This window comes from Sciurus vulgaris (assembly GCF_902686455.1).
Source record: "Sciurus vulgaris genome assembly, chromosome: 5".
Lineage (NCBI taxonomy): Eukaryota > Metazoa > Chordata > Mammalia > Rodentia > Sciuridae > Sciurus > Sciurus vulgaris.
Window position 1 is genome coordinate 149,063,916 of NC_136465.1, and position 14,437 is coordinate 149,078,352.

Sequence of the window (14,437 nt, forward strand, 5' to 3'; positions counted from 1 at the left end):
TTTGAATATTACTATTTAACTTCCATATGTAAATAACAACACTGGTACCCACTAATGTAGACAATTTAATCCTCCAAAAGCATTTGTGAGAAAATGTGAAAAGTTACATAAAAACTCAAGAGAATACATTGCTATTAAAGACTTCCTAACTACTTCTCCTCAGTGTCTTTGAGCAGCAGTCAGTATGATACATTTGTAGGCATTTAAATGATTTTCTGGATTTTGAATGGTATCTCAAATTAGAGTATTTCTCTATTCAGGTTCCAACAAACAAGAAAAAGAGCCTTTGGTGGGCATGTTTTCTGATTGAAACTTTACTCTTACACTAATATTTGATGGTAATTTAGGAAAAAAGTAGATTCTATATAGAAGAGGTAGTAGTGCACATACCTGATATTCTACCAGCTGCATTCTAAGCGATTCTACTTCTTTTTCCCTGGACTGTTGTTGAGAATTCAAAATTTCAACTTGCCTTTTTGCAATATCAGAAATTTCTCTCAGTCTAGGAAGTGATAAGGAATTTCAGTAATGATTAAGTAAACACTAAAATTCCAAATTTCTAGACTTCTTTCTGAAAATGACATTAATTTTCAGCATCTTTTCTTTGTATAAAATACAAAGGGTTCAGGAATTTTCTGTTCTGTTTAATAAAAACTAATTCTATGTCAACATGTGTGCTATAGAGAAAAAAGAAAAACTCCATTCCCCAAATCCTTTTCCTTTGAAAATTCCTAATATGTAACATCATCTCATATTACATATTCTGAGAAGTTCTAATACAAATAATTATCATAAGTTATACTTAATACTTAGCATTTTCCAAATGTATACATCAAAAAAACGCTGATTACAGACTTTTCTCATAAGATACTAATTATTACATTTTGGAAAATACATTAGAGTAAGGTATTAAATTGGTTTATCTGATATCATTACACAGTTAAGAATACAGAAATTTTAGATTCCTGAGTTCCCAGTTTTGATTAGTATGTATTTTGATTTGCTTTAATTTATAAACTATTGGAAATGTTAAAAGAAACACAATATAAATTTATAACAATTACAAATAAGTAAGCCCTGCTATTTTCCTTATGACATCTGAAGCTAGATAACACAGGCAAGATAAAGTTTGTTTTGTGCTAGAGTAATTTTAGCTCATTGTGACAAGTCAAGTTTCCTCAAACTTACCAGAAGCTCTTACTGCCAATTATAAGTTTTGATTAATAAAATAATAAAATGAAAAATGACAAAGTAATTATTTTAAAAGGTGAGGTCGTTGAGGAGAGAAGAATTTAAAAGGAAAGAAGAATCCTTTATAATGAAAAGGGCTGGCAAAGATAGGTATTTCCAAGAGGGCTTCAACACTCCAAAATAATGGCTATAAATTTATAAGTAAGCTATAAAAACATTATTTTACAAATTACTACCGGATAGATTAACTCAATGCTCCCTATGCTTTTCTACTTGAGTAATATCTAATTACAAAGGAAAATGAGAAAGTGAGTACAAAGCATCTACCTGGAACACAAACTTTACTTTTAAATTTTGTGTTCTTAAATTCTGTGTTCTGTTTTCTAGTCTGAAATGAAAACAACATTATCTCTAGGTTATTAAGTGGGATTGTATGAGTTAGTACATGTACAGTACCTTGCAGAGATAGTATATAGCACATGGCCAATGTAAATTAAATCAAAATCTGAACTTTTCATTATATTTTTAAAGCAACCTTATAAAACAGAAGAGGTACTAATATTTCCTTATTAAAGTAAATAAGCATAAGTTTAAATATAATAAATGACCATTCTTGCTAAGAAAAAAATCAGTATAAGGAAGGAGCAAAGCTCACAGGATCTTGATTCCAATTTCAGTGCTTTCTGCAACAGTATTCCTATATCTGAAAAATGCAAATTTTGAGAAAGCATTTCCTCTTCAGTGTCATTATTTAACCTCTTTAAAAATTAAGCTTGTTACTTGGCTGTGGTGGTATATACCTATAATCTCAGAGACTTTGGGAGGCTAAGGAAGGAGGATCAAAAGTTCAAAGCCAGACTCAGCAAATTAGCAAGAATGGGAGAAAGAAAAGAAGAAAAAATGGGGGGGGGGGGAGAAGAAAAGAAAGAAAAGAAGAAGAAGATAAAGAATTATGATGATGATGATGGAAGGAAGGAAAGAAGGAAGAAGGAAGAAAGGAAGGAAGAAAGGAAAGGAAAAAAAAGAAAAGAGGATGTAGATCAATGGTAAAACACCCACAGGTTCAATCCCCAGTACTTCCCTGCCAAATAGACCTTGTTAACATTAGTCTTCCTTTTCTGTTGCAGTTCTAGGGATTGAACACAGGGCCCTGTGCATGCTAAGGAAGCACTCTACCACTGAGTTATAAACCCAGTTACTATTCCTGTTCTTATAAAAAGAAACCAGTATCAATTGCCACTAAGAATATTTTCTCCATGTGCTTGTAATTAATTTTCTGAAAGACAAATTAGAAAAGACATATCTAATCAAATGAATAACTTGTTAGCAAGCACTTACTTTGACACTTCAACTTTTAGCTCTATTTCATTCTTCTCTAATTCCAGAATCCGTTGCCTATCAGCATCACTCACTGCCTTGCTCACACTATCAGCTAATTCATCTCTTAGCATCTGTTCCACCCTCTGTGCATCCAAGTTGATTTTGGTAAGCTAGGAAAAAGAACAAGAAAATTTCAAATAAATAAATTGTTTGTTTATTTGGTGTTTGGATGGAAATTGAACCCAGAGCCTTGTGCATTCTAAGCACATACTTTACTGAGCTACAGCCCTAGCCCAAATACATCAGTTTTGATTGAGGTTTTCCTTATATTTAGTTTTTAGAGTAGTATAGTCCTTTTTACTTTGCCTTAATTCAGACACAGGTGTGAAGCATTAAGAATAGACTGCAGTGGGGAAAGATTTTGGAACAATGGAACACTGGTTATATTCAAATCCACAAAAAGACATTTATATTAGGCAACTAACCATTTTATAATATCTGAACTTGTGATGTTGAGAATTCAGCATACTAGTATTTTATCTCAATTACATCTCTACACATAAATCTAAATTCATTAATAAAAATACTTGTATTGACAGTGATTCAGAACAAAGATTATATATATGTTTTGGAAAATATATTAATTATCAGTGAAAGCAAACATTATAAGATAGTTGTTTAAATGTAAATTTTTGAATATTTGTAAACTATTTACTGCCAGGCTGTTTAGTAATTCTGACTACATTAAAAAAAAATCTAAAACCTCCTATTAGATTTAAAGTCACTGAAAGTAAAAACTGCAATCTATTTTTTTTCTTGCTATAGTCTCAGCTCCCAAACAGGGTCTAACATGTTTATTAAATGACAGGATGGTAGTAGAAGGCAACTTAATTACTAGGTAAATAACACCTCTTTGTACATTAAAACTACAACATAACATTGGTGAGAAAAAAGAACTTTTTCACAGAAATACATGTTCGTTTTAAATAATTCCGATTTTAAAATAAATCTTTTATTTATTCATTAAATGAAACACAAGTGCTATATTCATAGGCTACTTCAGAGATACAGCACTCTTTACAATAATACAATCTCTACTAATTCTTTACTCTCATCGTATGGTAAAAATTTGAATATCAAACCTCAGCAAATTTGGTTTCCAATTCAAAATTACGTTCTTCCATTTGCTTTAATGAAGTCCTTATGTGTTCATACATTTTTTGACAGTGTTCAGCCCGTTGCCTTTCATTTAATTCCTTCATTTCCAACATAGTGATTTTTTTTGAAATAGAAACAATGTCACTGTTGGTTATTGATTTCTTTGCCTTATCCATGTTAGATTCGTTTCCTATATGCAATAATACTTAAGTCAATCTCATGTTTTTATATTCAAGTCATATCTCAGATATTTTAGATGCAGTACATTAGGAAGTATATTTCCATGGAAAGCTCATGAGCTTTTTGAATTATGATAGACCTGGATCTTATTTTTAGCTCTATTATTTCTTCCATGTCTGATGCCTACCCCAGTCATCTCTCTGAAACTTATATTCTTCATCAAACAATAATAAAAAAAGAGTGCTGAAGTAACAATGTAAAGTTGTAGCATAGTGTTACATATAGAAAAATCGAAATATGGTAAATTAGCATACTTTACAGAAAGGAGATAAATTGTATGAGAAGCAATGCAGTAAAGCAAAGCTTCTTTGGGAACGCAAGTATGATGACTTGATCTTTAAAGGCATATCGGAGACAAGTTGAAAAGTAAACTCTGAAGTTCTATGGCTACAAGATTTTACCAAATACTTTATATTATTTTATTAGTTGCTACATGTAGATACACGGCCTGTCTGAACACCAAAGTCTCTGATTAAATGAAATTAAAAACCCCAATTATGTGAGAAAAGGTAACATAGGAGTGTTATTAGTTAATTAGTCATTCTTTTGGTCAAGGAAGAAACCTTATACTTTTGCTTTACATAATAGACATATTCCAGAAAAAAAATGGTAGAATATTTTGTTTTTTAGAGATTTAATTGGAATTAAGCATGGCTCACTTTTTTTTTTTTTAATACCGGGGGTCAAACCCAGGGGCACTTAAACACTGAGCCACATCCCTGGCCCTTTTTATTTTTTATTTAAGACAGCATGTCACTAAATTGCTTAGCACCCTGTTAAATTGCTGAGGCTGGCTTTGAATTGCGATTCTCCTGCCACAGTCTCTCTAGTGGCTGGGATTATAGGTGTAGGCCACAGCACTAGGCTGCATAATTCACTTTTTAAATAAGCTTTTATAATAACAATAATGCCTCCTCCTATGTTTACAACATCAAATTTCAAATTTTATAACTATTTTCTCAAAGTAATATGCATGGTTGAACAACAAAATAAAATTGGTGTGTCTTAGTGTTGAAAATTATTTCATTAGGTCCTGTAACTACCTTTAAAATAAGATTTCAGAATAGCTGCTACAAAGCAGTGATCAAGTAACAGTAACAAAACATTAGAAGCAGCTAGGAATTAGTAAATCAGTTCACCACAGAACTGAAATTCCTTCAAGTAACCTAAGCACCATAATGAAGGGAAAAAACACACTAAATGTAAGTATATAAAGAACATAAGAAGCGGGGCATGGTGGTGCACACCACACCAACTCAGGAGGCTTAGGAAGGGGGATTGCAAATTCAAAGCTCAGTCTCATTAACTTAGGGAGTCCATAAGCAACTTAGCAAGACACTGTAAGCACCAAAGCACCCGTGGGTTCAATCCCCCCAGTACAAAAGAAGACAAAGAACCTAAGATGTCCTATATTGTGGTAAACTCCAAAATGAAAAAGCAGCTTGGAGGAGGAGCTGAAACAAATTATGGTAAGAAGAGAAGAACACAAAAGACCAATAGCAAATATTCCTCAGTGAAAAAAAAAAGATTAATGAAGTGATACTTAAACAAAGCTTAAAGGCAACAGGAAGTAAGAAAAAGCTCTTAAAACCTTGGTGATACTTTTAGGGCCAGTGTTTATAGCTCAGTGATAGAGCAGCACTTGCCAAGCATGTGCAAAGTCCTGTGTTTGATTCCCAGAGCAACAAAAAAGCAAAAATAAAACAATATAGAAGAGAGAAAGGTACTTGAAAATTAAGGAGTTTCTAAGGAATTTGGCAGTTATTAAGAGAATAAAAGAGGGAAAACAGTGAATCTTAAGTAAAACTCAGATTTTAGTTTTAATGGTATCTTCTTTCATGTAGGAGGTACATTAAAGTCAAGTCATACTTACTTTCTTTGTGAATTAAAAATTACATTCATAAAAGTAATTTATTTTAGATTTCTCAATGTTTGTGCTCTCTAATCCAAATGCCTCAGTAACAGAAACCCTGAAGAGCATTAGATCTATAAGGGTTAGGAAACAAATTAAGAACACCTTATCCAAATCAGCAAATTTATTTGACAATTATAAAATCCAATGCTGTGATAGAAAATTATAAGAATGCTATAAATTTGGATAACCATTTAAAAAATTAATATGGAAAATCCTAGTAGGAGCCACCAAGATTTCAATATTTTTTGCAATAGATTACTGTTAGAAACACACAAAGATGTTCATTGTAGCACTATAAACAATACCAAAAGTAAGAAAAAGTAGTGATTTAATTATAATCATTCAAACAATTAGGATATTGCATGAGCATTTATGAGTATGATGAATAAAACATGGTAATATTTTTGATATCTACTAAATATATATAACAAATATTTATTGTAATTTGAAGTATAAAAATACATAAGCATATAAGCAAAAATATGATAATACAGTAGTACAACTATGGACAGTATGAATTCTTTTCAGATTTTCTTTGATGTTTCATGGTAAAGTTTTTTTTTTTGTGGGTGCTAGGGATTGAACCCAGGGCCTTGTGCTTGCAAGGCAAGCACTCTACCAACTGAGCTATCTCCCCAGCCCCATGGTGAACTTTTAATAATAGTCAATGATATATAATTAATACAACCACATTCACAGAGAGAACTCAATACTACTCTTAAAATACAGTTATTTCAAAATTATCATGACTTCTGATTGTTAAAGGATTCAAAGTAGCTAATGTATAGTCATAAATTTCAGTGTATCTAGTTGATAAACTTAAAATCACATTTTGGTGGGGATCTGTCCAAGATATTATTCATCAACTACCTACTAAGTTAAACTTTTGGGCAGAGTCCATATTTTTAATCAGTATATTTCCTCCTCATTTGGAACAGAATAGAATTTTAAATGAGAAGCATTCACTATTTATTGCTGATCATTTTCAATTACCAGTCATAAGACTTACCTATTTTAGTTTCTTGTTCCCAGGCTTGTTCAACAGTGTGAAGTTTTTCCTTGGTAATCTCCAGTTCTTTATTTATAGACTCCATTTGTTCTTTTAAGGATGCATTTTCACACTGAATAAAAGACACATCATTGATAAAACTATATTATAATTCAGACTAATATCACAAAACTCATACGTTCTTAACTTTATACAATAGCTTCTAAAACTCACAATTTAGTTTAGAATTTCCCCCATATGCAATACACATATATACATATATAATGTAAAATATTACTTTAAAATATCATAATTTTATGAATCCAATATGTGGTGCAAACTTCTAAGTATTAGCTTCTACCACTAAAACTGTACATTCATTTTGGTTAATCTGGAATACTCAAAGGTTCTGCTGTATCCTCTCTGAATTCTAGACCACAAAACCTACAAGTAGAACAAAATTGTTATTTATACACAAAGGGTTTATGATAATTTTGTTACACTGCAATAACAACTTGGACCCAGGCATATAATAAATTTTGTTGAAGTAACATACAAATGCACATGTGAAAAAAGCAAAGACTAAATTACAAGGTATATCAAAATTTTTTTAATTTTGAGGAAAGATGAAAAATATACTTTGGGAAAATAGATGAACGAAAGTTAAAAAATTACTCAATAATGTTACCTACAGGGGATTTCTTCCTAGAACAAAGGACATGAAGAATGGGAAAAAGAAAATAAATTATGAACATACATAAATATTCAGAATTTTCCATAAACATAACATACTTATCTATTTTTGTCAAAAGAAGTAAAAAGTAAATGGATCTTGATTATTTCTAAATAGTATTAATACATAATAACAGATAACTTCGTAGGAGTCATTAAAAGGTATTCAGAATGTTTTCATTTATTGAATGTGTCCCCCTAAAAAGTAAAAATTTGTGAGCCAACAGTTATACTTAATCCACTATTGTGAGAGAACTTAAATGAGAATAAAACAAAAAAATATAAAAATCTCTATTTCCAGTAAGATGAACAAATTGTGGAGTTTGTCTGCTGTAAAAAAGCATAAATGAAGATCAAGTGGCTATAAAATAACTATAAAGGGTATGAGCATATTCGTGGAGATTTAAATTAAACTTATAATATCTACTCTAATCTTTTCTATCTCTATAATTAAAAAGATAGAAACTTGCAAAGCTCATCCATGGTCCAGGAAAAGACATCAATGTGAACTAAATCCATTCCAAGAAACAGAATCCAGGGGAAGTATGCTCTGGGAACAGAGGTAAGGAAAGAGATGGATTCTGAATGACACTTCCTCCTTCAATTACAATATGCTATCTGTTCCATATTCCTTTTTTTCTTTAAGAGGTTGAAATAAGTTTGATTCTGCTAAATTACACAAATGAATTAAAAAGGATGACCTGCATGAAGTTATCTAGAAGTCATTCTGTAACCATACATAATGTATTACATATGTGTATGTGTACTGATATGTATTTATGAACACATATATGTTAAATTTACATGAATAGATACAAACTCTAATAAATTAAAATCTACAGAATTACCCAAAACATAATGACCTCATTCAAGAAAAATGGCTAATTTAACAAGGTTGGAGGATCACACAAACTCACCTCTAAGTGTTCCAAATTATTTGTTCTTTGAACAAGCATATTATCTTTTTGCAACATATCCCTGTACTTTGCAGTCAGTTCATTGTATTGTTTATTGGCCAGGTCTAGTTCTGACAACGAGACACTATTATCTATAATTTTTTGGAGAGCTGCAATCTTAAAAGTGGCCATTTCCTATGTAAAAAATAAATAAATAAATAAATACACACACACACACACACACACACACACACACACACACACACACATATACTGAATATAGTTGGTATATTTTTTTTCTGGTGAGTCACCATGCATTCCTGCTGTGATGTACTATGCTGCTACAAGCACAATGCTACAGAGCCAGTCATGAACTGAAACTTCCAAAATTGTGAGCCAAAGTAAAGCATTCTTCTTTTTAAATTGATTTACCTCAAGTATTTGTTAGCATAATGGAAAGCTGACTAACACAATGTTTGATAGTTAACCAATTATCAAACTATGAAAAATCATTAATCCAAGACACTGAAGAGTCTTTATTAACAACAAAAAGAAAGGCCCAAACTTTCAGTTCATTCCAGTTAGTTTTTCTGTGATAAGCAAAAATTATATATAAAAGTAAACTAAAAGAGATGGAAGTTTATTAAGAAATGGTACACTGAATGACCAAATTCACAAAGTGAAGAAGATAATAAACTTGTGGTTAAAATTTATTCTGAAATATAGAATGATGGAAAACTCAATAGTGTTTCAAATCTCATTGTGATGACTTCTCTTCTTCAACTAAATAACCACACAATTCTACCGTGCCCTAGGAATTTGGTTTCATTTGGGGCCTGGGGGGTAGACGCGGTAGATGCAACTGTTTCCCATTTTTCAAAAATATCCCTTTTTCTTAGCTTTCCAACTGTTGCACAAAAAGGAAAGAATGGAAAGAAGGAAGGAAGGGAAGGAGGGAGGGAGGAAAGACAAAGAGAAAAAAAAACTTCAGGCAGAATGATTATGTTGAAGAGAAAATTCCAATTCCTTTTCCTATATCAAACACAGATATAAAACTCAAAAACAAATACACCTAAAAATAAAAATAATAACATTTCTTATGTCTCAAATTTTCCATGTCTAAGCACAGTTTTCAGTTTTTAACAGATTTTAACAGATTTCTTATAGCATCAACATTCAGCTTTAAGATCATACTAAAAATAGCTTCAATAGTAATGATACTTTCACACATTACTATATTTAAAATAGACGGTAACATTTAAATTTTATGTTGAATTTTTTTGTTCCTATGATTCTAAATTTAAGTCATGTACACTAAAAATTTACATGCTTAATTTTTAAAATTAAGATACAAAATCAAGGTTGTTTATGATTGCAAAAAAGAAACATTAGAATAATTTGCTGTCCACAGGGGCTAGGGCAGAATGGAATGAAAAGAATACCGATAGAAGTAAGATTTTGACTACTTTTTTTGATAATATAAATGTTGTATATATGCAAATCAATTTTTAAAAATCCCTACAATTAAATATGCCTATAAATATAAATATGCCTATATATAAAATGTATATAATCATATATATAATGTATATAATCATATATAATCATATAATCATGTATAAGAAGAGGAATTATTTCAAGTAACTATAAAGTATATTATTTTGCCTATACACCATTAGTGAAATTTAAAGAAAATAAGAATTGTAAGGACATTTAACCTATGTTAGTAGCAATGGTGTTGTCATTTTCAAATTAATATATGTATATATTAAGATAAAATATAATTATTTTGATGTTAACAGTCAAGATTTTCTATTTTAGAAAAGTAAATACAAATACAAAACTAAAGATATTTTGAAAAAAACCATATTGTTTACTTACCCCATAAGGCTAAATATAAATTTGAATTGGCAATACATTATGAACTTACAGTTTAAATATTTCCTAACTTGTCCACTGAAAAGGACTAGTAGCAGTGACATTCTGAGAGCAATGGCATCAACTGATCAGATTTTGGTATCTAAACACTCTCTTCTCTAAAAAGAACAAGGTCTCTATAGAAAAATGGACTATTCCAAGGCCAGACAGGAAGTACAGAAAGTAAAACTAGAAAACTTGTGCTAATCAAGTTTTGAAGTTTGGTTCAAAGACCAATGATTTCTTGTCAGAAGGAAAAAGGAGCCAGCTTTAAAAGTCTCCCACTGGCCAACAGTGAAAAAAAAAAAAGAATAAATTCAACTGAGTAAAATACACTGAATATTTTAAAAGTCTGTGCATTTGTCATGACACCTAAAGAAGAGAGAGCCGAGTAGGGAAAAAGCAGGAAGAAGCATGAAACACAAACTCTGTATTCTGAAAATTGAATCACTAAAAGGAAAATCATTAAAAGGAAAGGCTGAAGCATTTTCCCTGACTTTGCAGAAGGAATTATACTTCAAGATAACTGAATGGCCTGGGCTAATGAGGGAAAGTTCTTTATTTTTCAAAAGAAGAATAACTGCTAATAAATGTAAAACCATAATATAACTAGAAAATTATGATTCTTGCAACTCCTTATGAAATAATTGAGTCAGGCAATAATCATCAGTGGATGCTAAAATCATTAGGGCTACTAAGGAAGAATTTGTATTTTCATTGTGCCAAAATATCACCAGTAACTAATTACTTAGTAATAGAGGTACATGGTTGTCCTCCCTTTGACACAGTAATCAATCACAAAATGAGACAATCATACATTTAGTCTTTTCAAGTGATACCATATAAAATATAAATCAATACCTATGAAGCACTCTTATCAAAAACGCTTCACTTGAAACTTACCTAGGCCTCAGAGCTAACTTTTGAAAATAAACCACATAGAGGAACAAATAAAAAAAACCACGCATATGCAAAAATTAAACAATTGCTGGGCCTAGTGGCACCTGCCTATACCCCAGTGGCTAGGGAGGCTGAGGCAGGAGGATCACAAGTTCAAAGCCAGCCTCAGCAACTTAGCAAGGTTCTAAGCAACCTAACGAGAACCTGTCTCTAAATAAAAATAAAAAATAAAAATAAAGGGCTGGTGATGTGGTTCCGTGGCTAAGTGCCCCTGATTTCAATTCTCGATACCAAGAAAAGAGAAAAAAAAAAGATAAAACTAACATTTTTCAGAGAAAAAAAAATTTTATAAAAAAGATATATAGCCCACGCCTAGACCTGGTTCAGTCAACCAGCCCACAGCATATATGGGTCTCCCATGTTAAGACCCAGCCCACCGCCTGCCATCTCCAGCGCTCCCACTGCAGCTAACCTTCTATCAATACATGGGATGGCCTCTGCCTGCTAGCATGGATTATTCCTGACCTGGCCACCACCATCCTTAGTGGGGCAGCACCATTCTTGGGAGACTGTATTATCAAGTTCCTCTCAGGCATCAGGCTACTGAAGACTAGAAGGTGAGGTGTTAGGAAACTTACAGGGACATTGTAAGTCTATAGGGGGGAAACTGCAATTACCTCAGATTTGCATTGCTAGAGAGGAAGATACATGAACAACATGAGAAAACAAGGAAAGACAGTGTCCCAAACAAACCTAGATGCTATATCAATAGATCCAATGACAGCACGGAAGAAAGAATATAAGAATGGGAGTTCAAAATGTACATAATTAAAATGAACCAAGAAGCAAATGATGAGATAAGACAGCAAATGCAGGCAATGAATGATCACACCAATAAATAGTTAAAAAAGCAAATGCAGAAAACAAAAGAACATTTCAATAAAGAGACAGAGATACTGAAAAAAAAAAAAAAAAAAAAAAACAGAAATCCTTGAAATCAAGGAACAATAAACCAAATTAAAAACTCAACAGAAAGCATAACCAACAGTCTAGATCACTTGGACAACAAAATATTTAATCTTGAAAATAAAGTTGAACAAACTGAGAAGATGGTAAGAAATCATGAAGGGACCCTCCAAGAATTAAGGATATCATGAAAAGATCAAATATAAGAATTACTGGGATTGAGAAAGGAACAGAGATACAAATCAAAGGAATGAATAATCTATTCAATGAAACAATATCAGAAAATTTTCCAAATCTGAAGAACGAAATGGAAAATCAAATACAAGAGGTTTACAGGACACCAAATGTACCAAATGTACAAAATTACAACAGATCCATACAAAGGCACATTATAATGAAAATACTTAACATACAAAATAAAGACAGAATTTTAAAGGCTGTGAGAGAAAAGCATTAGATTACATATAGGGGGAAATCAATACAGATATCAGTAGATTTCTCAGTCCAAACCCTAAAAGCCAGAAGGGCCTGGAACAACAAATATCAAACTCTGAAAGAAAATGGATGCCTACCAAGAATCTTATACCCAGCAAAACTTACCTTCAGATTTGACGACAAAATAAAATCCTTCCATGATTAACAAAATCTAAAAGAATTTACAAAGAGAGAGCCTGCACTACAGAATATTCTCAACAAAATATTCCATGAGGAGGAAATGAAAAACCACAATGAAAGTCAGCAAAGGGAGGAACTATCCTAAAGGAATAGCCAAATAAAGAAGAAACCAAGTCAAGTTAAAAACCAAAAATAAGCCAAAATGACCAGGTATACAAGTCATATCTCAATAATAACCCTGAATCTTAATGGCCTAAATTCATCAATCAAAAGACACAGAGTGGCTTACTGAATTAAAAAAAAAGACTCAACAATATGCTGCCTTCAAGAGACTCATCTCATAGAAAAAGATATCCACAGACTAAAGGTGAAAGTATGGGAAAAAAACATATGATGCACATGGTCTCAGTAAAAAGCAGGGGTCTCCATCCTCATATCACATAAAGTGGACTTCAAGCCAAAGTTAGTCAGAAGGGATAAAGAAGGACATTTCATACTGCTTAAGGGAAGCATAAATCAGCAAGACATAACAATCATAAACATCTATGCCCCAAACAATGATGCATCCATGTACATTAAACAAATCCTTCTCAATTCCAGGAGCCAAATAGACCACAACACAATAATAGTAGGTGACTTTAACACAACTCTGTCAACATTGGACAGATCTTCAAACAAAAACTGAACAAAGAAACCACAGAACTCAATAACATAATCAATAATTTAAACTTAGTAGACATATATAGAATATTCGATCCATCAATGAGCAAATACACTTTCTTCTCAGCAGCGCATGGATCCTTCTCTAGAATAGACCATATGTTATGCCACAAAGCTACTCTTAGCAAATATAAGAATAGAGATACTACTTGTATTCTATCAGATCGTAATGGAATGGAATTAGAAATCAATGATAAAATAAAAAAGAAACTACTCCAACACCTACAGACTTAATATGCTATTGATGATGCATGGATAGCAGAAGACATCAAGAGGGAGATAAAAAAAAATTTTAAGAGGTAAATAAGAACAAAGATACAACATATCTAAATCTTTGGGACATTATGAAAGTATTATTAAGAGGAAAATTCATTGCATAGAGAGCATTTGATAAAAGAAGAAAAAGTTAACAAATAAATGACCTAACATTATAGCTCAAAGCCCTAAAAAAAGAACAGATCAATGCCAAAAGTAGAAGACAGGAAATAATTAAAATCAGAGCTGCAATCAATGAAACTGAATCAAAAGAAACAATTCAAAAAATTTACAAAACAAAAAGTTAGTTCTTGAAAAAATAAGCAAAATTTATAAACCCTTAGTCACACTAATGAAGAGGAGACAACTTAAATTACTAAAATTTGTGATGAAAAAGGAAATATCATGACAGACACTATTGAAATAACAGAATTAGAAGCTATTTTGCAGATCTATACTTCAACAAAATAGAAAATCTCAAAAACAACAACAAATTTCTAGAGACATGATCCACCCAAACTGAAGAGGAGGACATAAACAATTTAAACACACCAATTTCAAATAATGAAATAGAAGTCATCAAAAGCCTACCAACCAAGAAAAGTCTGGGACCAGATGGATTCT

At 31.7% G+C, this 14,437-nt stretch overlaps 1 protein-coding gene across 1 annotated transcript in view; it reads right to left on the minus strand.

Moving 5' to 3' along the window:
• Positions 1 to 14,437, minus strand: part of CEP290 (centrosomal protein 290) — a 108,549-nt gene that overhangs the window by 54,423 nt on the left and 39,689 nt on the right. The window contains exons 25-29 of the mRNA XM_079139213.1: positions 8,462 to 8,635; positions 6,834 to 6,945; positions 3,654 to 3,859; positions 2,530 to 2,681; positions 391 to 502 (exon numbers count right to left, since the gene is read on the minus strand). Coding sequence (XP_078995339.1) covers positions 391 to 502; positions 2,530 to 2,681; positions 3,654 to 3,859; positions 6,834 to 6,945; positions 8,462 to 8,635 — 756 coding nt within the window. The remainder of the gene's footprint in view (positions 1 to 390; positions 503 to 2,529; positions 2,682 to 3,653; positions 3,860 to 6,833; positions 6,946 to 8,461; positions 8,636 to 14,437) is intronic.